The following is a 27,142-nucleotide window of genomic DNA, read 5'->3' on the forward strand; positions in this document are numbered from 1 at the left end:
ACTACTCCAATTTGACTTCAAAATCATGAAAATGTGAGAACAGATCTTAAAAAAAAGACAGCGCCCCAATACAATTCAAATTCTTTGAATTGTAAAAAACCAAGAGCACCACAATATAGCTACGCTCAGCTTACAGCTTCGCAGCTATAATAAATATCTTTGGATGTATATGGGAGACTGTAAATGAAAACTAGGCTAATTATGGATTATCAAACTCTGGGAACAAACTTCGTCAAATCCATTTTTGAAAGTGAAAGAGGGATATTTGTCGATGTATCGAGTTATTTATCCATTGAAACGATGCCCTCGATAACGAGTGCCGACAAACAGTAATAGACAATTATTTTTATTTCTCATCCATAAATATACTATCTATTTATAGATGGGAAATAAAAATAATTGTCTATTACTGCTTTTCGGCACTCATTATCGAGGACGTAGTTTTGCTCGATATAGTTAAATTTCGGTTACAAAATCAGTCTTTTTAATGACTGTCCAGGCTGCAAACCTTCTCAGTATCCCACAATGACAGGCTCCCATCACTGTTCCTGGCTATGTCCTCGTACTGCCAACTATACTGCTCTATTCTTTTGGGAAGTTTCTGAAACACAGCAACAATATTCATCAACTTTAAATTTACGATTTATTTAAAAATATTTAAAATTTCCCCAGTATCCCAGGAAGTGAACTCTGAGTCCGGTTCGTATTTCATTTGTCTGAATTTTCATTATTCAAAATTTTTACATCTCTTGATTTCTTTTCTTTAATTGTCGTTTATCTTCTGTCATTCAGTTTTTTTTATTTCTTTGCCATTGCCCAAATCGTTAGTTCGCGTATTCTGATATTAAAAACATCAGCTTGTGGTCTGATTATAACGAGTAATCTGATGTTAAAAATCTGCATGCTGGTCAAGTTGCAGCCTCGGAGTATTTTTGCAGCTTTAGAGTACTTCTAACCTTTCCATATAGACAAGCTTCCAAGGTGTTTTCGCTTGATCCCACCGAATTCTTCACGTCACCGTGACTGATATACAACTTATTGTCTCCACACTGTTTATTCCTCAGGTCAATCAACTCTCGAATTTTACGGCGACACAGGCTAGTGGGGAATTTAGTCTTGTACTCAATCTAAACACAAAAAACATCTTTTCAAAAATACAATCTGCCTTGAAGCGTATAATCATTTTTTTGAAAATCTACAGCTTGCATCCTGTCAAAATCTTTTCTTAATTACGACGCATAGGTATTCCCCAAAATTTCCGCCTTAGTAAAAATCGCGCAAAAAATAGGTACATAAAATGAACAGAAATTAGGAGACAAGCTTGATATTTTATTTTTCGCAAAAGGGATTACGCCATTTTTGCAAAATTGAGATACTTTAATATTGTAAAATAGGTGACAAGTCTTCTAGCACGTTTGCGCTCATTTTAGGAATCTATTTTTCGCAAAAAAATTATCTCTAATACGAAATTGAGCGTAATTAAAAGCGCGCTTTCGATCGTGCAAAAGTAATTTAAAGCTTCATTAATTGAGCATGCAAAAGTGATTTGAAGCTTTTAAAGTGATTTAAAGACAAAATTAATTACGCGACAAACTGAAATTGTTGAGAATTTTGGACTTTGTTGTTTTTATAAGGGAAGTCAATTCATATAAGATATACAACCTTTTCCTTTCCAGTACCAATTCAGCAGATACACTACCAGGACGGAATCTTTAAGATATCCCAAAGGGAATGACAACTCATAGGCAAACAAAGAACTACTTAAATTTTTTTATTAAAATAATAATACCTGAGTATCAAATAGAACTGCAATTGCAATGTTTGAGTTGAACTGTTAAAGGTTAAAAAATGACAACGGAAAATTGTATTTGAAACCATCTGCTTCTGAATTTATTTTTATGAGATTTAATTAGAGAGAGAGAGAGAGAGAGATATAGATAGATAGATAGATAGATAGATAGATATAGATAGATAGATAGATAGATAGATAGATAGATAGATAGATAGATAGATAGATAGATAGATAGATAGATAGATAGATAGATAGATAGATAGATAGATAGATAGATAGAGCAGAAATGATGAATTCTTCAGAAAAAAATATTAGACAACTGTAAAACCTGTAAACAGACGCAAAAATTAATTAGACTTAAAAACTAGTAAACAAGCTCAACAAAATGTTGAAAAAACAATAGAACCCTGCAAAACCTGTAAAAAGCCGCAAAAAGCGGTCGAGCAATGAAGGGATTTTTCAGAAAATAATGGACACCCAAAACAGACGCAGAATTGGGGGATTTTTCAAACAAAAAATGCTAGACGCCTGTAAACCTGTAAATAGACGCAAAAATATTGAACAAACTCAATTTAACAATTCATCTGCTGAATTCAAATTCAATTATTTATTAAATTAATTAAATCGAATTTAGCCAGAAAAAACACTTAATTCAAATATGACTTTTTTACCGAAATGAAAAAATCAGAGGATTGAATAAATTGCTACAGGACAAACCTTCGTTTTATAGACAGAAACATGTACCTATATGCAAGGTTTTTTTTATAAAATAGCCAATTCAACCATAGAGCTTAAAAAAATTTGAAACAGGGATTTTTCAGAATTTAGTTTTTTTGTCAAATTTTAATAAAATAATCTCCAAACAATGATGCTTGAAATCAAACAAAAGCCTGAAAAATAAAAAAAATAGTGAGGCGATGATCATGAATATCAGCTGATGCTATTTTCAGTTTCCATTACCCTTAACAGAAAAGATATTTCTCAGAAATTAATTTATTTGTCGATATTTCTGAAAAATCCCTAAAAAAGGCTGTGTGTGATGCCACTTAGATTTCCCGACCTTCGACTCACATCAAAGAAAAAAATTGCGATAAATTCGAGCCCAATATTGTATATTACTCTTCTGTTAACCAATTTTAATCACTTAATTGCTATCTATTAATAAACGCGCATTAAATTAGGCTTAATTGCAGATTATAGATACATTTGGAGCAAAAATTAGATATATTAAGTGCGAAATAGAGTTACCTTGCGATCGAAAGAGTAACAAATTCGCGGTTAAAATTTGGACACTTTTGCGAACACGGGTCGCGCAATTCCCTTCAATTTTGACTGTTTTTTGCAAAAGTATCATTTTTTCTCAATATTGTTGCATTTTCATTGTATTAACATAGAATAAACGAACAAGAGATACGCAGATCGGGCAAATTTGCCCGTGACAATTTGAGTATACCTCTGCGGCGTAATGTTTAGTTTCAAGCTCAATTCAAAAGCCATCATCAACTAGTTCATCAATAAGACAAAAAGATTGTCAGCAAACTTCTCGCAACAACAAAAAACGCACAGGATGCAACGTAAGCAAAAGAGGTTTCAGTTACTAAATAAACTATCAAAAAATCAATTTGAAGATCGTATCTGCTACAAACTATCCTTTGAACTGCGAAACAGTTGTTTTACATTAATTTTTTGATCGGGAAACAGTTGCGAAACAGTTCTTACGTCGAAACTGCGAAAGATTGTTTTACAGATTAGATTACGTACAAGCTGTACTAACTTTATGCAGTCCACATCCATACGGTGTGTCCCTGTGAGGTGGTAGTTGTAATAGAAACGAAGACGCGCAGGATGCGACATGCATGATGGAGCCATCGTCGAACTTAGCCTCCATTCCTCCCCCTCTGAATATGGTCACTGAAGCGCATCCTATCGTACGCAGGCCACTCGCAGTTGTTTCTACTGTGCTCATTTTACCTGCTTCTTTGTTTTCATTGCTCATTCTAACCTGAAAGGGGTTTACTTTTATCTACGAGTGCGCCTGGATTCATACCCCACTATTTTTCCAGTTAAATCATTCTACCTATATAGCACGACTATTAAATGTAGAATTAGTGCTAGCAAAAATCAATTAATATATCGCATTGAAAAAGGACTGCCGTCACTCTTCTAGCGTGCAGCCTGCTCAAGTCGGGGGTGTGGGCCGTGGGGGCGGTAAACGAGAGGAGGGGGACTCACTAAGGCGCTTTCAGTAGTAAACTTTAGTACTAAACTGCTGCAAATTCCCCGATTAACAATCCATTTCCCATTTTTAGGTTTTCATTCAAAATTTTGCAGTGCTAACCCTTTACAAAATGCAATGAAAGTTTTAAAATTGATCTAAATCAAAGCTATACGCTGGAGCAGCAAATTGACGTGTTTCGTCTGCGTACAGATGCGTCAACAAAACTTTGACTGAACAAAAAAGTCGGCCTCATATGTATTCCCTCAATTTCTGAACATAGCCGGCAGATTGCCAGAAAATAGCAGCACTTGACGCTCGGCGCACATTGGGCTTGAAACAGAAAAAACGAAGAGATAAAAATTGATAGACTTTTTGCCAACTTTGAAAAAGTGTTTTTATTCGGCGTGTAGATTCAGTTAGATTCAAAACATAACCGACTAAACATCGGAAGAATTGCTCTCGAACGACTAGTGGGAGCTCTAATCAATTGCAGCCTGCTTCAGTCGGGGGGTGGGGGAGGGGGGCCTAAATGGGACTAAGAAGCTCAATAGGCGTACTTTTCATTTTAGTTCACTTTGGGCGCACTTTTCATTTGACTTTTAGTATTAAATTGCCGCCAATTGAGTTCAACTGCTTGAAATTGTGATTGAGAGAGATTTTTAGATCACGTGAAACGCAAAAAGTCAAGGGCGTAAAGTCAAAACGGTCAAGCGAAAATTTTGCATAAAAAAGACACGCACGTTTACAATAATTGCTACGCGAGCAATTAAAAATATACTTAATTCAGCTTCTAAACTGAAAGCTATTAAGCTTAATAATGTCAACTAGCAACCGCTCTAATGAACTTTGATAACGTAATGCACTGTGATTTAATGACGGGATATATCGGTTTGTCCCGTTTCTTTTGTATTTGAAAGCGCTCTTTTGACTTTGACCGTATTCACATTGCGTAATTCAATGCGTGAAAGAAACTAAAATTCGTTCAATTGAAACAGCGAGTAATGTGAGCTACGAGTCAAATGTGACTTCTGTAAAACGGAAAACTTGATCAAAAGATTAAAATGAATTAAAGAACGAGAGCGCCTAAATAATAGCCGTTGAGAGGCCGACGGAGGCTTTTAAAATTTAATTGCCTAATGAAACTATAAAGATTGGTGGATGGGAGGTTACTTACATTAGATAGGGAGGAGGGATTGTTATAGAAAGAAAACTTCTCAAAATGACGTTTCTAACTTGAACATTACCAGCAGTTCCTAATTGCTATACATTAGCAACCAAGCGGCTGTTAAAAGTCCAATGTTCGAACACAGAAGCCAACTTTCTGAAACAGAAGTCACTGTTCGAAAATAATAAGTCATCGCTCAAGTCATGAAAAAATTGCTTCTGCTAAAAAGAACCTGTAGAATACCAATACTATTCATCGAGTCGTGAAAAGGCACGTTTTTATTAATTGCTTCACACTTCGTTCGAGAGCAACTAGGAGCTAACAAAAACAAATTAACACAACTGCTGAGAACAAATTTTGCTGAGACAAACATCTTTTTCAATTTTCAACATTTGCATACACGATTTAATTCTACATTGTTATTACATCAGTTTAAATTTATTTCCTCGGCTGCAGCAACATGCGGCTATGATAATGCCGTATCGTATCTTTCTTCCAACAAACTCTTGACACGAAAAAGTACACAAATTTCTATGCACCAGAATACCTCCAATGGGATTTCAAAATGAGTTGACAAGAGCAAGTAATCTATTCTGTTCCTCTTCGCGCTCCTCCTCACCTTTAGAGTCTCCCAGTTTAGAAGCGTACTCTGAAATATAAATATTGAACTCCTTAAGCATTAAGGAATGATTTCAAGGTTTCGAAATATTAAAAAAAATGCCGGTAATTTGATGCCTTAAGAAAAAGACGCAAATCAGGGGCAAGACTCTGAATACAGGAAATAACTGTAGCTTAAAAAATCGACTTATCCGCTAGGCAAATGCTTAGATTTATGCAATCCAAGTAAGCATTCAAACAGCACTTTGGTTGAAAAACAGCTCCGATTGAGGAACCCTTTAACTCCATGGGGATTGATAACGAATATTGGAACGGGATTTCTTTAAGTTAAATCTTTTGGTTATATTATATACTTAACTTGTTTGAAAAAAAGAAGAGCATGGAAACTGATAACCCTCTTGTTTCAAAACGCACAAGGAAAGCGTTTCAAAGCGCATTTAAGTCAGACTACATAATTATGCTCAATTAAGCTTCTAAATTAAACAGAGTTAAACATTGCCGGTGGATAACCGGCCAATAGTCGCAAAAAAGAATGCTGAAAACAGAAAATGTGTTCCGCAGAAAAATCCAAAATATAATATTCAATCATCCTTTTTAGTCAAATTTTCAACAGATTTTAAGAAGAACATCACGAAATAAATAGTGCTTTAACTTAGCGGAAAATTTTGTTCCTCTACAAAGATCATGAAAAAATAACAAAAATAAACACCCTGTCATTATCAATCTACTGAGGAAGTGAAGTCCGAGAAAGTTAACTCCAGATCAAAACCTTTCTGAAGGTACTAAATAACAAAATCGTTCTGAAATCAACTATACAAGCTTAAATCAGGGCGTGACCGTATTGCCGCATGTAAACATTTCTCCTGTAGAAAAAACCTTTTGCGCGAATAAAGAGGAGACAGGATTGTCGACAGCTGAAAAATATAGGATATAGGAACACTACGCCGAAAAACGTTTCATAAGAAAAACTCGTAGCATACAACTAATCTTCTTGAATTGTAGGAAAAACGACTAAGGCACAAATATTAATCAATACCCGTCTTTTTCATCAATTCCCGAATAGCACTTGTCAGAATATTTATCGCTAAGCAGTTGAAAAACTACTCCGAGACAAAGAGAAATCGTGATAGTAAAAATATAGCCGACATATTGCCGGAATAGCTGCGAAATAGACTTCCGTGTCGTAAAGTACAGATACAGAAATGAGTCAAAATAGTTATCTGCGCCTCTTAAAAGACTATTATATACTTAAGTTGTTTTAGAGTGCACAAATCGGTTCGTAGAATTAGGTTAAGTCACCAATGATAAAACTCTAGTCACGAAAGGCAGAGCAGTTTAATTCAAGAAGTGTATCATAGAAAACATGGGGTGCAAAAACTTTAGATGTTCAAACCCGTTAACGCTTGGATAGCAGACAGGGACCTTGGCCACCCAGTAATTCTGCTATTGCAAACCCAATTTAGATTTTTCAAAAAGCAAGAAATCAGGCGTGAAACAGCCACTTAAAAGTCGAACGAAAGAACTAGAACAAATGTAAAACAAAGTAGACTGTCAGATCCCAAAACAAAGAAGATCGAAAGAATCCGGAGCCGACTCAAAGCAACCATTTACTTAGGCCAAATACTGACTCTAAATAATTAAATTCCAAATTACACTAATCCTTTTGAAAAACAGTAATGGAGTAGAATTAATATGAAAAAGGCCAAATCTGATAACAAAAGCTGTGAAAATATCCGAGAAACTGTCTTCACAAGTTGCCACTACGAAAAAAACTGTTGACAAAAAGAACGTTCAATAAGATAATCTTTCAAACAATAAATGAACAACTGAGGAAAAACAAAATAAACCGAGGAAAAGGAAATAAAAGTTAAATCAATTTTTTTTCACAAAATCCTACAAAATGCTATTGCGGTAATGAACAAAAGGAGTTCGGAAAAACACTTCAAAAATCCTTCTGATAGATCAGTGGCCGATCTCACTCCTTTCGGAGATGTACTTAAGAGCGATGAAATCACCACAAAAAAACTGAAAAAACAAAGTGTATATTTTTTTCAGCAAAAACTCCCTTGTATAACCTTGAACCGCCACATATTGGTGGCATTACATGGAGAATGACTCTCGATTAAGTTTTGAAACATAACCAACTAACGTCGGGCGAATTGCTCTAATACAATCGGTTGTCTTCGGTAGTAGCGAGCTCGGCTAAGGAATGTTGCCATTAGCGCAGGGGTCAAGAGATGGGGGAAGAGGGGGTAGGGTTGAGAGGCCCTCAAGGGAGATGGGAAGTTGAAATCGTCAGGTTGAGGTTGGATGGGGGTCAATATATTACAATTAATAACCGCCCTTCACCGCATAAAATTGTCTCCTGAAAACAGTTTCGGTGAATCGCACACCTAGACTAGAAAAGCGTAAGGCCATAAGCGAGCTGCTCATCATCCACTTGATGCCCTCCTGGCGTTACCTGTTTATCAGGTTGTTTAGGAAGAAAAGTCAAATGGGCCAGTAGAAAAATCGGTCAACCGAAAAATTGCATAAAAAACCAAAGGACTAATATAATTGCTACAAACTTCTTTTGAGATCAATTAACCGGAAAAACTATTGCAGAAAGCTTAAAATCATCTTTAAAAGATAGGCCAAAAAGGAAACCGAAAAAACTAAAAAAAATAGGCCAACTAAATCATCTTAAGTTATCTAAGTCTAATATTTGCTTCAAATGGTTATAAATGTTTCGCAACGCACTATTGCTAGTTAGATATTTGAGACGAACACCTTTGATTGAAAAAGTTAACAGTTAAAACTAAAGATCATTTTGAAAACGCCGCACGTTCTAAACATCGCTCGCTTAGCGGTAATTTTGTTTTACACCTACCCGCTCTATCAGAATGATGCTTGAACAAAAACGACCCAAAATTCTTTATGCTTTTGACTTTTGTTCAGCAAATCAATCTAAACGCTTCTTTTCGCATGTGGCAGTTGACCTCTAAAAGACATCAACCATAAATAGGCGTCACCGACAAACTAAAATTCGAGTACCAAAAACCATGAGCACCGCAATATAGCCACACTCAGTTTACAGCTGCACAGCTTCAAAAAAATGGCATAATAACATGACTGTTTAATCGTCAACTAGCAGGCCCGCAAAAGCATCACCAGAAAATCATTTACAAGAATAGGTTTAAAATTGAGATTTTTTTTCGTACCAGCTCGGGCTGTAAGCCATGACCCTCGTTCAACAGCCAGAGGTATTGCGTTACGTTACCGATGTGTGTGGTTTAGTATATTACCCCAAGTAACACCAATTTTTTGAACGAAGACTTTGCGAAAGTGAGAAAAGAAAGTGAAAAGATATCGAGAAAAGAAAGTGAGAAAAGAAAGTGAGAAAAAAGTGAAAGAAATCGAGAAAAGAAAGTGAGAAAAAGAGAGAAAAAAAGTGAGAAAAGAAAGTGAGAAAAAAGTGAGAAAAAGAAAGAAAGAAAAGAAAGTGAGAAAAGAAATTGAGAAAAGAAAGTGAGAAGACAAAGTGAGAAGACAAAGTGGGAAAAGAAAATGAGAAAAGAAAATGAGAAAAGAAAGTAAGAAAAGAAATCGAGAAAAGATATTGAGTAAATAAAGTGAGAAAAGAAAGTGAGAAAAAAGTGAGAAAAGAAAGTGAGAAAAATTGAGCAAAGAAAGTGATAGAAGAAAGTGAGAAAAGAGGGTGAGAAAAGAAAGTGAGAAAAGACAGTGAGAAAAGAAAGTGAGAAACGAGAAAGAGAAAAGAAAGTGAGAAAAGAAAGTGAGAAAAGAAAGTGAGAAGAAAGTGAGAAAAGAAAGTTGAGAAAAGAAAGTGAGAAAAGAAAGTGAGAAAAGAAAGTGAGAAAAGAAAGTGAGAAAAGAAAGTGAGAAAAGAAACTGAGAAAAGAAACTGAGAAAAGAAAGAAAGAAAAAAAGTGAGAAAACAAATCGAGAAAAGAAAGTGAGAAAAGAAAGTGAGAAAAGAGAAAAAAAGTGAGAAAAGAAAGTGAGAAAAAAGTGAGAAAAAGAAAGTGAGAAAAGAAAGTGAGAAAAGAAATTGAGAAAAGAAAGTGAGAAGACAAAGTGAGAAGACAAAGTGGGAAAAGAAAATGAGAAAAGAACATGAGAAAAGAAAGTAAGAAAAGAAATCGAGAAAAGATATTGAGTAAATACAGTGAGAAAAGAAAGTGAGAAAAAAGTGAGAAAAGAAGGTGAGAAAAAATTGAGCAAAGAAAGTGATAGAAAAAAGTGAGAAAAGAGGGTGAGAAAAGAAAGTGAGAAAAGACAGTGAGAAAAGAAAGTGAGAAAAGAAAGTGAGAAAAGAAAGTGAGAAAAGAAAGTGAGAAAAAAGTGAGAAAAGAAAGTGAGAAAAATTGAACAAAGAAAGTGATAGAAGAAAGTGAGAAAAGAGGGTGAGAAAAGAAAGTGAGAAAAGACAGTGAGAAAAGAAAGTGAGAAACGAGAAAGAGAAAAGAAAGTGAGAAAAGAAAGTGAGAAAAGAAAGTGAGAAAAGAAAGTGAGAAAAGAAAGTTGAGAAAAGAAAGTGAGAAAAGAAAGTGAGAAAAGAAAGTGAGAAAAGAAAGTGAGAAAAGAAACTGAGAAAAGAAACTGAGAAAAGAAAGGAAGAAAAAAAGTGAGAAAACAAATCGAGAAAAGAAAGTGAGAAAAAGAGAGAAAAAAAGTGAGAAAAGAAAGTGAGAAAAAAGTGAGAAAAAGAAAGTGAGAAAAGAAAGTGAGAAAAGAAATTGAGAAAAGAAAGTGAGAAGACAAAGTGAGAAGACAAAGTGGGAAAAGAAAATGAGAAAAGAACATGAGAAAAGAAACTAAGAAAAGAAATCGAGAAAAGATATTGAGTAAATACAGTGAGAAAAGAAAGTGAGAAAAAAGTGAGAAAAGAAAGTGAGAAAAAATTGAGCAGAGAAAGTGATAGAAAAAAGTGAGAAAAGAGGGCGAGAAAAGAAAGTGAGAAAAAACAGTGAGAAAAGAAAGTGAGAAAAGAAAGTGAGAAGAAAGTGAGAAAAGAAAGTTGAGAAAAGAAAGTGAGAAAAGAAAGTGAGAAAAGAAAGTGAGAAAAGAAAGTGAGAAAAGAAAGTGAGAAAAGAAAGTGAGAAAAGAAAGTGAGAAAAGAAACTGAGAAAAGAAACTGACGAAAGGAAGAAAAAAGAGAAAACAAAGTGAGAGAAGAAAGTGAGAAAAGAAAGTGAGAAAAGAAACTGAGAAAAGAAAGGAAGGAAAAAAGAGAAGACAAAGTGAGAAAAGAAAGTGAGAAAAAAAGTGAGAAGACAAAGTGAAAAGAAAGTGAGAAAAGAAAGTGAGGAAAGTGAGAGAAGAAAGTGAGAAGACAAAGTGAGAAAAAAAAGTGAGAAAAGAAATTGAGAAAAAGAGAGAAAACAAGTGAGAAAAAAGTGAGAAAAAGAAAGTGAGAAAAGAAAGTGAGAAAAGAAATTGAGAAAAGGAAATGAGAAGACAAAGTGAGAAGACAAAGTGGGAAAAGAAAGTGAGAAAAGAAAGTGAGAAAAGAAAGTGAGAAAAGAAAGTGAGAAAAGAAAGTGAGAAAAGAAAGTGGGGAAAAAATCGAGAAAAGATATTAACAAAAGAAAGTGCGAAAAAAGTGAGAAAAGAAAGTGAGCAAAAATTGAGAAAAGAAAGTGAGAAAAGAAAGGGAGAAGACAAAGTGCGAAAAAGTGGGAAAAGAAAGTGAGAAAAGAAAGTGAAAAGATATCGAGAAAAGAAATCGAGAAAAGAAAGTGAGAAAAGAAAGTGAGAAAAAGAGAGAAAAAAAGTGAGAAAAGAAAGTGAGAAAAGAAAGTGAGAAAAAAAAGTGAGAAAAGAAATTGAGAAAAGAAAGTGAGAAGACAAAGTGAGAAGAAAGTGAGGAAAGTGAAAAAAGAAAGTGAGAGAACAAAGTGAAAAGAAAGTGAGAAAAGAAAGCGAGAAAAGAAATTGAAAAAAGAAAGTGAGAAAAGAAAGTGAGAAAAGAAAGAGAGAAAAGAAATTGAGAAAAGAAAGTGAAAAAAGAAGGGAAGGAAAAGTGAGAAGACAAAGTGTGAAAAGAAAGTGGGAAAAGAAAGCGAGAATAGAAAGTGAGAAAAGAAAGTGAGAAAAGAAACTGAGAAAAGAAAGGAAGGAAAAAAGAGAAGAAAAAGTGAGAAAAGAAAGTGAGAAAAGAAAGTGAGAAAAGAACGTGAGAAAAGAAAGTGAGAAAAGAAAGTGAGAAAAGAAACTGAGAAAAGAAAGGAAGGAAAAAAGAGAAGACAAAGTGAGAAAAGAAAGTGAGAAAAGAAAGTGAGAAAAGAAAGTGAGAAAAGAACGTGAGAAAAGAAAGTGAGGAAAGTGAGAAAAGAAAGTGAGAGAAGAAAGTGAAAAGAAAGTGAGAAAAGAAAGCGAGAAAAGAAATTGAGAAAAGAAAGTGAGAAAAGAAAGTGAAAAAAGAAGGGAAGGAAAAGTGAGAAGACAAAGTGTGAAAAGAAAGTGGGAAAAGAAAGTGGGAAAAGAAAGCGAGAAAAGAAAGTGAGAAAAGAAAGTGAGAAAAGAAACTGAGAAAAGAAAGGAAGGAAAAAAGAGAAGACAAAGTGAGAAAAGAAAGTGAGAAAAGAAAGTGAGAAAAGAACGTGAGAAAAGAACGTGAGAAAAGAACGTGAGAAAAGAAAGTGAGAAAAGAAAGTGAGAAAAGAAAGGAAGGAAAAAAGAGAAGACAAAATGAGAAAAGAAAGTGAGAAAAGAAAGTGAGAAAAGAAAGTGAGAAAAGAACGTGAGAAAAGAAAGTGAGGAAAGTGAGAAAAGAAAGTGAGAGAAGAAAGTGAAAAGAAAGTGAGAAAAGAAAGCGAGAAAAGAAAGTGAGAGAAGAAAGTGAAAAGAAAGTGAGAAAAGAAAGCGAGAAAAGAAATTGAGAAAAGAAAGTGAGAAAAGAAAGTGAGGAAAGTGAGAAAAGAAAATGAGAAAAGAACGTGAGAAAAGAAAGTGAGGAAAGTGAGAAAAGAAAGTGAGAGAAGAAAGTGAAAAGAAAGTGAGAAAAGAAAGCGAGAAAAGAAAGTGAGAAAAGAACGTGAGAAAAGAACGTGAGAAAAGAACGTGAGAAAAGAAAGTGAGAAAAGAAAGTGAGAAAAGAAAGGAAGGAAAAAAGAGAAGACAAAATGAGAAAAGAAAGTGAGAAAAGAAAGTGAGAAAAGAAAGTGAGAAAAGAACGTGAGAAAAGAAAGTGAGGAAAGTGAGAAAAGAAAGTGAGAGAAGAAAGTGAAAAGAAAGTGAGAAAAGAAAGCGAGAAAAGAAAGTGAGAGAAGAAAGTGAAAAGAAAGTGAGAAAAGAAAGCGAGAAAAGAAATTGAGAAAAGAAAGTGAGAAAAGAAAGTGAGGAAAGTGAGAAAAGAAAATGAGAAAAGAACGTGAGAAAAGAAAGTGAGGAAAGTGAGAAAAGAAAGTGAGAGAAGAAAGTGAAAAGAAAGTGAGAAAAGAAAGCGAGAAAAGAAATTGAGAAAAGAAAGTGAGAAAATAAAGTGAGAAAAGAAAGAGAGAAAAGAAATTGAGAAAAGAAAGTGAAAAAAGAAGGGAAGGAAAAGTGAGAAGACAAAGCGAAAAAAGAAAGTGAGAAAAGAAAGTGAGAAAACAAAGTAAGAAAAGAACGTGAGAGAAGAAATTGAAAAAAAGGAAAGGAAGGAAAAGTGAGAAGACAAAGTGAGAAGACAAAGTGAGAAAAGAAAGTGAGAAAAGAAAGTGAGAAAAGAAAGTGAGAAAAGAGAGAAAAGAAAGTGAGAAAAGAAAGTGGGAAAAGAAAGCGAGAAAAGAAAGAGAGAAAAGAAATTGAGAAAAGAAAGTGAAAAAAGAAAGGAAGGAAAAAAGAGAAGACAAAGTGAGAAAAGAAAGTGAGAAAAGAAAGAGAGAAAAGAAAGTGAGAAAAGAACGTGAGAAAATAGAGTGAGAAAAGAAAGTGAGAAAAGAAACTGAGAAAAGAGAGGAAGAAAAAAGAGAAGACAAAGTGAGAAAAGAAAGTGAGAAAAGAAAGTGAGAAAAAAAGTGAGAAAAGAACGTGAGGAAAGAAAGTGAGGAAAGTGAGAAAAGAAAGTGAGAGAAGAAAGTGAAAAGAAAGTGAGAAAAGAAAGCGAGAAAAGAAATTGAGAAAAGAAAGTGAGAAAAGAAAGAGAAAAGAAATTGAGAAAAGAAAGTGAAAAAAGAAGGGAAGGAAAAGTGAGAAGACAAAGTGTGAAAAGAAAGTGGGAAAAGAAAGTGAGAAGAAAGTGAGAAAAGAAAGTTGAGAAAAGAAATTGGGAAAAGAAAGCAAGAAAAGAAAGTGAGAAAAGAAAGTGAGAAAAGAAAGTGAGAAAAGAAAGTGAGAAGAAAGTGAGAAAAGAAAGTTGAGAAAAGAAATTGGGAAAAGAAAGCAAGAAAAGAAAGTGAGAAAAGAAAGTGAGAAAAGGAAGTGAGAAAAAAGTGAGGGTACCCGACACGGATTCGAACCCTCGCCCCTCAGAATAGCAGTCCAATACCTTACCAACTGCACTATAACGACTACAAGACACCGTTTCTCACAATTGCTTATATCGTATCAATAACATATTTCAGATTGAGAGCAATTGAAATCACAGAAAAATCAAAAAGTAAAGCGTGAAAAACTTAGTTGAAATCTAATAGTGTTCTGGAATAGCGCAGAATCTGTAAAGCTAAAACTTTGCAGACAAACACAGGTTTACAATAAGAACTTCAAACTTAGTTCGGGACCACTCAAGAAACACGTAGTACCCAGGACAGTAAATCCTCCCTCTGGGCGAGCATACTTTTAAGCCCACTTAGCCTCGTGGTAACTGCACCTGACTAACAGTCTTTTGTCCCGGGTTCGATTCTCACCCATCTACTTTGAGCCTTTTAGGTCATTGACCTCTCTCGATATGTTCGCTTAAACATGCTGCTCAATGCGGCTCTTAAACATGCGCTTCGAGAGGCCCCTTAAACATGCAAAAATTTTGTCCCACTTTAGAGCTCACGCGTTTAATATATAGGATTAATAGCACTAAAATCACGGCGTATGCATGTACTCTTCCCGGCAATCAGAATATACATTTGCAATACAAATTTACCTCTTACAACATCTCGTATTGTGTCTTTGTTTTGACCACGCAGTCGCAAACTGGTATGAACTTTCTCTGCTACCTGAAACGCGTGACAAAAATTTAAGTACTTACACAACCAAGCATTAAACACAATTGCCTTCATTCAACTTCACTTGCAATGACCGGAGATAACATACTGTGAGGTACGATTTACATCAATACAAAACACGGTGTTTATCACGACATACAAGGCAACAAAAAATTACATCAAAAATCAAAATTTGATGCTTATTCGAGTCACCTAGAACTCAAAAAAGCGTCAGCAAAACTTCCTAATTTCTAATAGATACCATTTCAGGACTCCAAGAGCTCGAGCTCCTGACTATATGGTCACATGGGTTACCTTTTTGTTGTAATTTGCTGCTTCCAATATGATGTAATCAATTAACTGCAGAGTGAAAAGGCCTGCATCTAGTCTTTCCAAGTAGAACTCATCCTCCAGCTCATCGTCAATGTCCTCTCCTATTTCCATCAGTTCCTAACTCACAGAATAATACATTTCAAGACAGATCACGATTGTTCAAACTTTTACAAAATCAAAATAACTTCAACATATAAAGGAAGATTGCCTTCTTGAAGAATCAGATAGGTAGAAATTTTTAACTATGTCACAAATTATGTTACCAATGTGTATAAGTTGTCAGTTGGCAATCTCGCTCAAAGCGTTTCAAAACTGATTTTCCTGTATTGCCAATTTTCCGTCCTGTCTTTAAATTGTTGCTGCCTTGATATAAATGTGTCTACATAGCTAATTTTGAACATAGTTTTTCTGTCTTTCAGGTAGTATTTAGGAACATACCCGGCAGATTGCCGGAAAATAGCCGCCGTTGATTCCCATAACTCTATTGGGATTGAAAGAAAAGAAAAAATCAACAAAATTGATTTTTGTATAAACACATTTTTACGTGCAATTTATTTTGATTTCATTTCGTAATTGAACATACTCCTGTCTCTCAGTGAGAGGCTACAGGGTCTAGTATACCAAATTTAATTCAATACCAATAAGCATTATAGAAAACTTATGAGAACAAAGTTCAAGTACCGGGCATCTAAAAATGGGCTTTATGGGTAAATCTCGTTTCTATTTCTAACTTTGATTTTTTATACTGACTCTCATCATTTTGAATTGCTTTGCTGAGCAGCTGCTGTTTAAAAGGACTTTGAGCAGAATGACAGAAGAGTGAAACTAGCCTAGAGAAGTCAAAAAGATTTCACGCAAAATGTCGGCAAAATGGGTAAAGCGAAGGAAAAATTTAAAGCGAAGAAACCTTCAATTGCTATCAAAACAAGCCCAAAACTAATACAATATTATAATCAAACCTCATAAACATCAAAAGCTGCAAAAAACTGCTTTTAAAAGCCGCACGTGAACAAAAAAAATCTCGCTCGCTTAGAGAAAATTTTTTCACACATCAATTTCTCGCTCTCTCAAAAACAGCGGTATGAAAAACATACCCGGCAGATTGCCGGAAAATAGCCGCCGTTGATTCCAATAAGCATGATTGGGATTGAAATAACAGAAGATATTGAAAAAAAAAGATTTTTGTACAAAAATATTTTACAAGTCCGCTTTATTTTGATGGCATTTCGCAGTTGAACATACTTCTGTTTCTTAGAGAGAGGCTACAGGGGCTACTATCAATAACAATAAGCATTAGAGAGAGGTAACTAATACTTATAGGACCGACGTTCAAATAGCGGGCATCTAAAATTGGGCTTTATGGGTTTATCCCGTTTCTATTTCTGACTTCAATTTTTTATACTGACTCTGTTCATTTTGAATTGCTTTGCTGAGCAACTGATGTTCAAAATCACTTTTAGCAGAATGAGAGAAGAGAGAAACTAGCCTAGAGAAGTCAAAAAGATTTCACGCAAAATGTTGAAAAGGCGGCAAAATGAGGTAAAGCGAAACATTTTTTTATTCGACGAAGTAAAAAAAAAAAATAGGAGCGCTATAATAGCCGGCTGAGAAGATGAGGGCGGCTATTAAAAACCACTCTCTTTTTGCTCCACTCTTCACTTTTGTTCAGCACCAAAATCACTCCAAATTTTTTCACGCGTTTCATTTCCCGCTTCAAAAATCACTCCAATAAAATCGATAAAAAAGGGACTTCTCCAATACTCCGCTTCGAGTCGTAAAAATAGGGGCACCATAATAGCCGGCTGAGAAGATGAGGGCGGCTATTAAAAGGAAAAACCACAAATTGTATTGTTGAGTATTTTTTCCAATGAAACATTACAGACTACATTCGGACGCATTCCTTTTAAAGGCCTGGAGCAAGGTTTCGTTTCAACAAGCGGGACAATTGTTCACGCACTCTAACATAAACGCACACAAAAATCAAGTACGGATGTAAATTAAAAGAATCACCCTTTTCTGAGCATCAATCTTTCGATCACAACCTCTGACTTTGAGATTGTATTTGAAATGCAACTCCATCAGCCTGTCAATTTTCTCAAAGTCCTTTTCAGTGAATTTGTTCATAAGCCTCACTCTCTGCTGCACTGCAGTGGGCTGATCAGTTGAACTGTTTAATGCTGCTGGGATATTTCTGATTAACCAGTAAATTATGGACAGAATGTGCTCTGAAACACAGAAACGCTTGCGAACATATGATCTCAATAAAATGAAGAGCAGCAAAATCTTTAAAAACTTCAGCTAGCTAGAAGAATTGTTGTAAACTTCGTTTGAGATCATTAAAAATATCGACAATTAGCCTCCATGGAAACCAGGAAATCCAGAACTCTGATCCAAATTCAAGATTACCGGAGATCTTAACTTCAATTCACCGCGCAGAGACCGCACAGAAAACTTAACGACAAATTTTAAGACAAATTTTAAAACATACCCGGCAGATTGCCGGAAAATAGCAGCCGTTGATTCCAATAAGCATGATTGGGATTGAACGAATAGAAGATATTGAAAAAAAAAGATTTTTGTACAAAAAATTTTTTTAAGTCCGATTTATTTTGATGGTATTTCGTAGTTGAACATACGTCTGTTTCTTAGAGAGAGGCTACAGGGGCTACTATCAACACCAATAAGCATTAGAGGTGGTAACTAAGACTTATAGGAACGACGTTCAAAAAGCGGGCATCTAAAATTGGGCTTTATGGGTTTATCCCGTTTCTATTTCTGACTTCAATTTTTTATACCGACTCTGTTCATTTTGAATTGCTTTGCTTAGCAACTGATGTTCAAATTCACTTTTAGCAGAATGAGAGAAGAGAGAAACTAGCCTAGAGAAGTCAAAAAGATTTCACGCAAAATGTCGAAAAAGCGGCAAAATGGTAAAGCGAAAAAAAGTTTGACGAAGTAAAAAAAAAATACGAGCGCAATAATAGCCGGCTGAGAAGATGAGGGCGGCTATTAAACATACCCGGCAGATCGCCGGAAAATAGCCGCCGTTGATTCCAATAAGCATGATTGGGATTGAACGAAATATTGAAAAAAAAAGATTTTTGTACAAAAAATTTTTTTAAGTCCGATTTATATTGATGGCATTTCGTAGTTGAGCATACTTCTGTTTCTTAGAGAGAGGCTACAGGGGCTACTATCAACACCAATAAGCATAAGAGATGGTAACTAAGACTTATAGGAACGACGTTCAAATAGCGGGCATCTAGAATTGGACTTTATGGGTTTATCCCGTTTCAATTTCTGACTTCAATTTTTTATACTGACTCTGTTCATTTTGAATTGCTTTGCTGAGCAACTGATGTTCAAATTCACTTTTAGCAGAATGAGAGAAGAGAGAAACTAGCCTACAGAAGTCAAAAAGATTTCAAGCAAAATGTCGAAAAAGCGGCAAAATGTTAAAGCGAAAAAAAAATCGACGAAGTAAAAAAACATAGCAGGACAAGTCCTGACGTACAATTCAAAGAATTTTCATTGACTAAACAGAAAACTAGACCTAGAACGGACAATGAATGGATTGGTAAAACCATTTAGAAAAAAAGCGGATCCAAAAAAAACGAAAAAACAGTAAAAATCAAAGTCAAATTGCCGCATGTGAACAAAAAACCACTAGCGAGAAAGCGAATTTTTGTTCAAACACCGTTTTCTCACTCTACTTTAAATTTGAAGCGGAAACAATTCACGCCGCAAAACCACTCGCTTTTTCGCTCCACTTCCTGTTTAGGCGTGACCAAAATCACTCCAATTTGACTGCAAAAAATCATAAAAATGTGTGAACAGATCTTAAAAAAAAGACAGCGCCCCAATACAATTCAAATTCTTTGAATTGTAAAAAAATAGGAGCGCAATAATAGCCGGCTGAGAAGATGAGGGCGGCTATTAAACATAACAAAACTTAACCAAATATCGCTAGTAGATTATATACAGCAAAAGATACACAATTCAGGTCCTGGAGTTGCTAATTCTATAATATCCATATAATACCCAATCATTATTTTTTAACAAACTCTGCTTTAATGTTTATCGAAATGCTTCATTACTAACAGCCCTCTAATATACGACACATTAACTCACCTTGAATGGTTTGAGAGTAACTCTACACTTACCCTAAGGTGAGGTGTAGTTATTTGATAAAAAAACATCGCGAAATTCAGCTATCAAATGACATCCAAGATATGAAGTCACGCAAAACATAGCAAAAGAGCAGTTAAACAGAAGCTAGAGCGGGTAAGAAAACCTCTCTTTTGGTGCTAAAATGAGAGTTAAATAACTAATAGTTACCTTTAACTCTAGTAATTCGAGAGTTAATACTTAAACTCTAGTGAGTAATTCAAGGGAAAAAACCATGAAAACCAATAGAACAGAAAATGTTAAAAAATCCAAATCTCAACGTCCAAAGTTGAACAACTTGAATCATTCAAAAACATAATTTAAAGGTTTTCCGAAAGACAAATAAGTGAGATGGATTGATCTGAAACAACGCTGGTCATTCAATTCTCACAAGGTACTTTGCTTAACCAGCGGATAGACTGTTGTGGTGGTACCTTTCGCACAGAGCTGCAATTCGCAGGTAAATTTTGGCGGGATACAGGCAATTATTGCCGTTTTTAACTGGTACCCTAGTTGCATTTGCATCATAATAATAAGAGATATATTAGTAGTAGTGTGTGACTGCCTATCCATCTACTACTGCAGTTGAAAATGTGGTTTACGTCATGTGGTGCTACATCACATTTGGGATAACGGTTGTCAACATTGTTACAGTTCCTACTCATGTAAGAGTTTAGCGGGGGGCAGTATCCAGTTCTCAGTTGTGCTAATCGGATACGTGCAATTCGAGGCAGCGTTTGCTCTTCTGCTACCTCCTAACAGCAAGCAACAGCCGTAAGACTCGACACAGGCTACGGAGGTCCAGTCTTCAAATAATAATAATAACCATCATAGACCACGTTAAGCACATTTTTAACTCATTAAAACCTGCTCTCTATTAAACATCCTTAACAAAAGAACCATAACCGGCAGATTGCCGGAAAATAGACGCCATAGACTACGCTTGTGGCCTTCAATGAATTCCCACTGTACTATTTCGGCCTTTGTTTCGGTATGCTGCAACCGAGTTTATATTAGCATTATTCGGTGTGGGGGCAATAGAGATCACTCAAAAATGAAGAACGAAAGCGTGAAAACGTCACTTGAGAAGTCAAAGAATGTTCTAGAAAAGCGCAAAAACATTCAAGCGAAAACTTTGCATTAAAAAACACCAACAAGTTTAAAATAATTGCTATGAACTTCGTTGAGGAGCAATTAATAAGATAGAGAGATCGACCACAAGTCTTTTAATATACCACAAGACTTTTTGGGTTAGATTCCGACTGTGAATTTTATGACACATACGGTCCATAAGAAAAAAACCCTAAAAGAGCCTTTTCTAAATTGATAATCGCAATCAAAAACTCAAGACTAATACAAAAAGAATTAGGGCATATAAGTTTGGCACTACTTGTTGCGCACCATTGATGCACACCATTAAAGATGGACAGCACTGATCTTTAACTAGTAAATGTTCATAAAATTTAAAGTTCCATAAGTGAGTTCAGAAGTCATTTTTTTCTGGTGAGGTAAGTCATGCAATTAACCTGAAAGCAGAAATGACGTCACGCACACAAATTCTAAATGAAAAGCAGTAGAAGTCACTGAAGTCAGTAAAAAAGTCAATTCCAAGAAATCATGTCGTAAGAATAATCGATGCAGACAACGAATTAAAAAACATAGCAGGACAAGTCCTGACGTACAATTCAAAGAATTTTCATTGACTAAACAGAAAAACCAGACCTAGAATGGACTAAGAGTGAATTGAGAAAACCATTTTTAAAAAAATCTGATAAAAAAAGAAAAAAAAACAGAAAATCAATGTGAAAATGCCGCATGTGAACAAAAAATTCACTAACGAGAAAAGAAAATTTAATTCACACAAAAAACTAGGCCTAGAATGAGGCTTTGAATGGCTTGGGAAAACCATTTAGAAAAAAAACTGATCCAAAAAATCGAAAAAAGAGTAAAAATCAAAGTGAAATTGCCGCATGTGAACAAAAAACCACTAGCGAGAAAGCGAATTTTTGTTCAAACACCATTTTCTCACTCTACTTTAAATTTAGAGCGAAAAAATTTCACACCGCAAAACCACTCGCTTTTTCGCTCCATTTCCTGTTTCGGCGTGACCAAAATCACTACTCCAATTTGACTTCAAAAATCATGAAAATGTGTGAACAGATCTTAAAGAAAAAAGACAGCGCCCCAATACAATTCAAATTCTTTGAATTGTAAAAAACATAGCACGACAAGGCCTGACTTACAATTTAAAAAATTTTTGATGACAAAACAAATAACAAGACCTAGAACGGACTATGGGTGAAACGGGAAGTCATTTTTTCCAAAAAATAAACTGAAAATCAATGTCAAAATGCCGCATGTGAAGAAAAAACCACTAGCGAGAAATGTAAATTTGGTTCAAACAAAAAACTAGGCCTAGAATGAACTATGAACGGATTGGGAAAAGTACTTAGAAAAAAAATCCGATCCAAAAAGTTGAAAAACCGTAAAAATTAAAGTGAAATTGCCGCATGTGAGCAAAAACCACTAGCTAGATTGCGAATTTTGTTCAAACACCGTTTTCTCACTCTACTTCAAAATTAAATTGAAAACACTTTACGCCGCAAAATTACTCGCTTTTCCGCTCCACTTCCTGTTTCGGCGTGACCAAAATCACTACTCCAATTTTACTTCAAAAATCATGAAAATGTGTGAACAGATCTTAAACATTAACCGACTAATGTACGAAGAATTGCTCTCGAACGACAGGGGGTAGAAAAACATTTGACCCCGTCGGGATGCGAACCACTGACCTCCCGCTCCACAACTGGATGCACTGACTACTCGGCTATCAAATCATTGTTTTTGCTATGCTGCAACCGACTTTATATTAGCAACAAGCTTTGCTTCGGAGTGACAGCAATAAAGATCACTCAAACATGAAGAACGAAAGCGTGAAAAAGTCACTTGCGAAGTCAAAGAATGTTCTAGAAGAAAAGCGCAGAATGGTCAAGCGAAAAATTTGCATAAAAAAGACCAACACGTTTACAATAATTGCTATGAACTTCGTTTAAGAGCAATTAAAAAGAGCGCCTCGATACAATTCAAATTCTTTGAATTGTAAAAAAACTACGATGTCCACAATAATAGCCGCTATCACTCCACGGCTATTAACAAATATCTCTATGTTTAAATTCTTTAATTGTAAAGAAATCGCACGTTAACTGTAGTCTTCGTGATCACTCACCTTCGCACTGTTCTGTTGTGTATCCACAACCTTTGGTGATGGAGGGTGGGCGCATAAACAGAGGAAATATGCTCCTCAGTCCCAGGATATCTACCCACTTGAGACAATTGTCAGCGCCCTCTGTCCCACTCAAAGCATAGTTCAACACCTTTAGAGCACCAAAACGTGATCTCTTCTTCTCTCTATAATTAAACTAATTATCAGAATTTGAAATTGTTCATTAAAACAAACGCGACTCATGGATCAGTCACTTATCTGTGTACAAAAATCTCCTTAGCAAAGACTTTTTTGCAAGAGATTGTAAAATTTAATAAGGAGCGGCCAAATGTAGCAAATGTAAATCAATCAATAGGCTTGTATGAGCTATGAAAAAAACATACCCGGCAGATTGCCGGAAAATAGCCGCCGTTGATTCCAATAAGCATGATTGGGATTGAACGAATAGAATATATTGAAAAAAAAAAAAGTTTTGTACAAAAATATTTTTTAAGTCCGATTTATTTTGATGGCATTTCGTAGTTGAACATACTTCTGTTTCTTAGAGAGATGCTACAGGGACTACTATCAATAACAATAAGCATTAGAGGTGGTAACTAAGACTTATAGGAACGACGTTCAAATAGCGGGCATCTAAAATTGGGCTTTATGGGTTTATCCCGTTTCTATTTCTGACTTCAATTTTTTATACTGACTCTGTTCATTTTGAATTGCTTTGCTGAGCAACTGATGCTCAAATTCACTTTTAGCAGAATGAGAGAAGAGAGAAACTAGCCTAGAGAAGTCAAAAAGATTTCACGCAAAATGTCGAAAAAGCGGCAAAATGGTAAAGCGAAAAAAAGTTTGACGAAGTAAAAAAACATAGCAGGACAAGTCCTGACGTAAAATTCAAAGAATTTTCATTGACAAAACAGAAAACCAGACCGAGAACAGACTATAAATGGATTGGAAAAACCATTTACAAAAAAATCCGATCCAAAAAATCGAAAAAACAGTAAAAATCAGAGTGAAATTGCCGCATGTGAACAAAAAACCACTACCGAGAAACCGAATTTTTGTTCAAACACCGTTTTCGCACTCTACTTTAAAATTAGAGCGAAAAAAATTCACGCCGCAAAACCACTCGCTTTTTCGCTCCACTTCCTGTTTAGGCGTGACCAAAATCACTACTCCAATTTGACTTCAAAAATCATGAAAATGTGTGAACAGATCTTAAAAAAAAAGACAGCGCCCCAATACAATTCAAATTCTTTGAATTGTAAAAAAATACGAGCGCAATAATAGCCGGCTGAGAAGATGAGGGCGGCTATTAAACGCAAAAAGTCGAAAAAGCGGCAAAATGGTAAATCGAAAAAAAGTTTGACGAAGTAAAAAAAAATACGAGCGCAATAATAGCCGGCTGAGAAGATGAGGGCGGCTATTAAATAGCGAGTTGAACATCATAATCAAAAAATTTTGTCCCTGGCGTCTAATCAGTGCAGTGAAACAAACACAATATACAACAGTACGTAAAAGGCAAAACCAGGTTTATTATCAACGTAATGACAATTATCGCGCAGTTATAAAAGACAATCATAGCGCCATATCACCGCCGAAGTATATAGAGCGCAGAGTAATCATTAGCGGAAAAGCACCTGAGGAGAAGATTCATCAACTGCAGTCCCTCTCCCTCTAAGAACTGACTCCTATTAGGGTCAGCACACATGAGTGCAGAGCAGAGACAGTCAAATGTGTTCTCCATGAACTCCGCATCCTCTGATGAGTTGGGGTCTCTCCTCTTGAACTGAGACAACTGTTGCAACAGAGTGTCGATACCGTCTGACTCGCCCAGCTGTCTCTTCACCTGTTTATTGAAAATTTCTCGAATTCACCTTTGTATCGCATGCCATTTATTTATCAATAATTGATTATCAATCAATCAAATTTTTGGTTAAAAAATTCAATGTCTCAATGTTTAATTACATTTTCATAATACGTAGCTAAACATACATTGTTTTTTAAAACAAGTAAATTGAAAATATAACACAGGGGTTAAATATTACAAGTTTAAAATATACAAAATTAGTACAATGTTAAAAATCAAAATTAGTGGTTCCCTTTTTTTAAAGGTAAAAATAACTTTTGAAGCCACCAACGTTCCTTTCCAACGGTACAAGTTTGAATTGTTGGAGCAGATGCTGTTTTAACGTGCGTTTAAACTGAGCGTGATCTGATAGTCCGGACTTCACGCGGAAGTTTATTCCATTTTTGGATGCCTCTTTTTTGTAATGATCGACTGCTCGACCTTAGGAGAATTAGCTGTTCAGTTCTGTTGTTTTTTCTTTCAGTTCTGTTGTTTTTTCTTAGCATAGCAGGAGAAACGCATAATCAAATTTCAAAAACTTTCCAAGGGAAGACAGAAAACTAGATCTGAAATGACCAGAAAAAGACGTTATATTTGACATAACGGTGAAAAAGTCAAATAGCCGCTCGAACATGAAATTTCTCAAAAGCTGCTTGGAAAAAGTATCTGAAAAATACGTCCTAAACAAACTCACTTCAATGAAATTATGTATGGGTCTTACTCTTTGTTCGAGAATTACTAATTTCAATTAACGTGACATTCATTAAAAATCGAACTCAAACATCGTTCTAGCACGAGCTAGAGTAAGAGGATCAGTGGCAAGCAAGAAAATAGAATCATTTGATTCACTATCTGATTTATCACAATTTCCCGAAACCAATAAACTCATCCGCAATCCATTTGCTTTTCTTTGATAGAAAAAGAAACTTGCAGCTACTGAACAGTGGCTTCTAAACTTTTAATTTCAGCAGATGGAGAAAGATGGCAAAGAGAAGACCGCCCTAACCAAAGAACTGAAATACTTTGAATTGTGAAAGTACAACCCACGAACGTCGGGCGAATTCCTCTCAAACGACTGGCGAGCTGTTGGCTTCGTCAGTAGCTAGCTGCGCGGCTTAGGGAGGCTAGCTTTAGCTTAATTGAAGGGTTTTGAGGTGAGCGCAGCGAGGGGGTCGGGGTGGGCTGATGGGGGGGGGGGGGGGGGACGCTGGGAGGGGCGTCTTTGGCTGCACGGGACCCTTACGGCTTGAATGATGTGCAGGGGTGGGGCTTTGGGGGTGAAGTGCGGGGCAGGGGGGGTTATTGTGGGGGGAGTCAATCTCTAAAAACCGCTCTTCAAATCGTAAGTACAAGTCTTCAAAACAGTTTCTGTAATCAACTTAGTTTAAAAATTGGGAGCAAATAGTAGTTGGAATAGGGAATAACATAGCCGATATATAGACGGCCTTGACATCCAGAATCCACAAGATCAAATATCAAAAACAAAAACTTTGAGACTAATTAATGCTTTCACAGTGAAAAAAAAGAGCACAAGAAGTCTTGAAGCGATCAAAACAGACATTTTTATTGTCACATGATTGTAATCAAACGAACACAAGATCCCGTGACAGTCCTGGTGATCACTCTTGTTGAATACAACACAATTGTAAACAAATAAAAACCGATTACACCAAAAAGTTGCAGCCAATTTATCAGCAAAATGAAATGAGCCGTTTCAAGGTTTCGAGACAGACAAGGATTGAAAAAAAGAATTTCAGTTTTTAAAATGTCCGAAAACAATCACGGTGGTTATTTCAACAAAAATATATCCTTGATGCATAATTGGCCACCTTTGCATCTGCTGGGAAACTATTTTAAATTATATTTCAACTAAAATTAGTGATTATTCAATATAAGTTTTACATCAAAATTATGTGATCGTAAAACAGCCAATCTGAAAGAGGTTCGAAATTTACAATGCGCATCAAGGTTTACAATGCGCATCAACAAAATTAAAATGCAAATTATTCAATAAAACAGGTAGAAAACTACAGAAAGACAAAAAAGGGGGCAACACTTTCATTAAACGTTACCAAATCTAATCAACAAAATCAAATGAAAAAATTGAGAAAAGAACAACTTATGCGTCAAATGAAACACCAAATATAGCCAGCAAATAGCCGAAAAATAGTTGCAGTTGACCCATACGTTGAGATTGAAACAGTAAGAGATGAGGAGGAAATGTGTCAAATAGAGAGTGGGCCAAAGATGTTCCAATTTGGTCTGCAGTTTCATTCGATTGATAACAATGGTGATTTAAGCCTCAAAATTCAGGACAATAAGCTTAATACAAATAAACGTTAGCAGTGTTAAAAAAATTTAATCACTTGGTGCACTAAATTTTCAAACATTACCTCTTAACGCCCGAACTGTATTGTTTTATTCCGCTTCTTTTAATTTCACAAACTTCATTTGGTAGCAATTAAAACATAAACATAACCGGCAGATTGCCGGAAAATAGCCGCCGTTGATTCCCATAACTCTATTGGGATTGAAAGAAAAGAAAAAATCAACAAAATTGATTTTTGTATAAACACATTTTTAAGTGCGATTTATTTTGATGTCATTTGGTAATTGAACATACTCCTGTCTCTGAGTGAGAGGCTACATGGTCTAGTATCA

The 27,142-nt window shown here is 35.5% G+C and overlaps 2 protein-coding genes across 2 annotated transcripts in view; both read right to left on the bottom strand.

Moving 5' to 3' along the window:
- The window catches only part of LOC142345774 (uncharacterized), a 65,281-nt gene extending 61,487 nt beyond the window's left edge, over window positions 1-3,794 (bottom strand). The window contains exons 1-3 of the mRNA XM_075398142.1: window positions 3,567-3,794; window positions 957-1,127; window positions 509-601 (exon numbers count right to left, since the gene is read on the bottom strand). Coding sequence (XP_075254257.1) covers window positions 509-601; window positions 957-1,127; window positions 3,567-3,788 — 486 coding nt within the window. The 5' untranslated portion in view covers window positions 3,789-3,794. The remainder of the gene's footprint in view (window positions 1-508; window positions 602-956; window positions 1,128-3,566) is intronic.
- A 1,637-nt stretch (window positions 3,795-5,431) lies between these two features.
- The window catches only part of LOC142341564 (beta-catenin-like protein 1), a 130,095-nt gene continuing 108,384 nt past the window's right edge, over window positions 5,432-27,142 (bottom strand). Inside the window, exons 7-12 of the mRNA XM_075392606.1 lie at window positions 24,273-24,481; window positions 22,642-22,823; window positions 17,259-17,473; window positions 15,231-15,365; window positions 14,855-14,927; window positions 5,432-5,824 (exon numbers count right to left, since the gene is read on the bottom strand). Coding sequence (XP_075248721.1) covers window positions 5,736-5,824; window positions 14,855-14,927; window positions 15,231-15,365; window positions 17,259-17,473; window positions 22,642-22,823; window positions 24,273-24,481 — 903 coding nt within the window. The 3' untranslated portion in view covers window positions 5,432-5,735. The remainder of the gene's footprint in view (window positions 5,825-14,854; window positions 14,928-15,230; window positions 15,366-17,258; window positions 17,474-22,641; window positions 22,824-24,272; window positions 24,482-27,142) is intronic.

The sequence above is a fragment of the Convolutriloba macropyga genome, chromosome 1 (assembly GCF_964194025.1).
Source record: "Convolutriloba macropyga chromosome 1, txConMacr16.3, whole genome shotgun sequence".
In the NCBI taxonomy this organism is placed as follows: Eukaryota; Metazoa; Xenacoelomorpha; order Acoela; family Convolutidae; genus Convolutriloba; species Convolutriloba macropyga.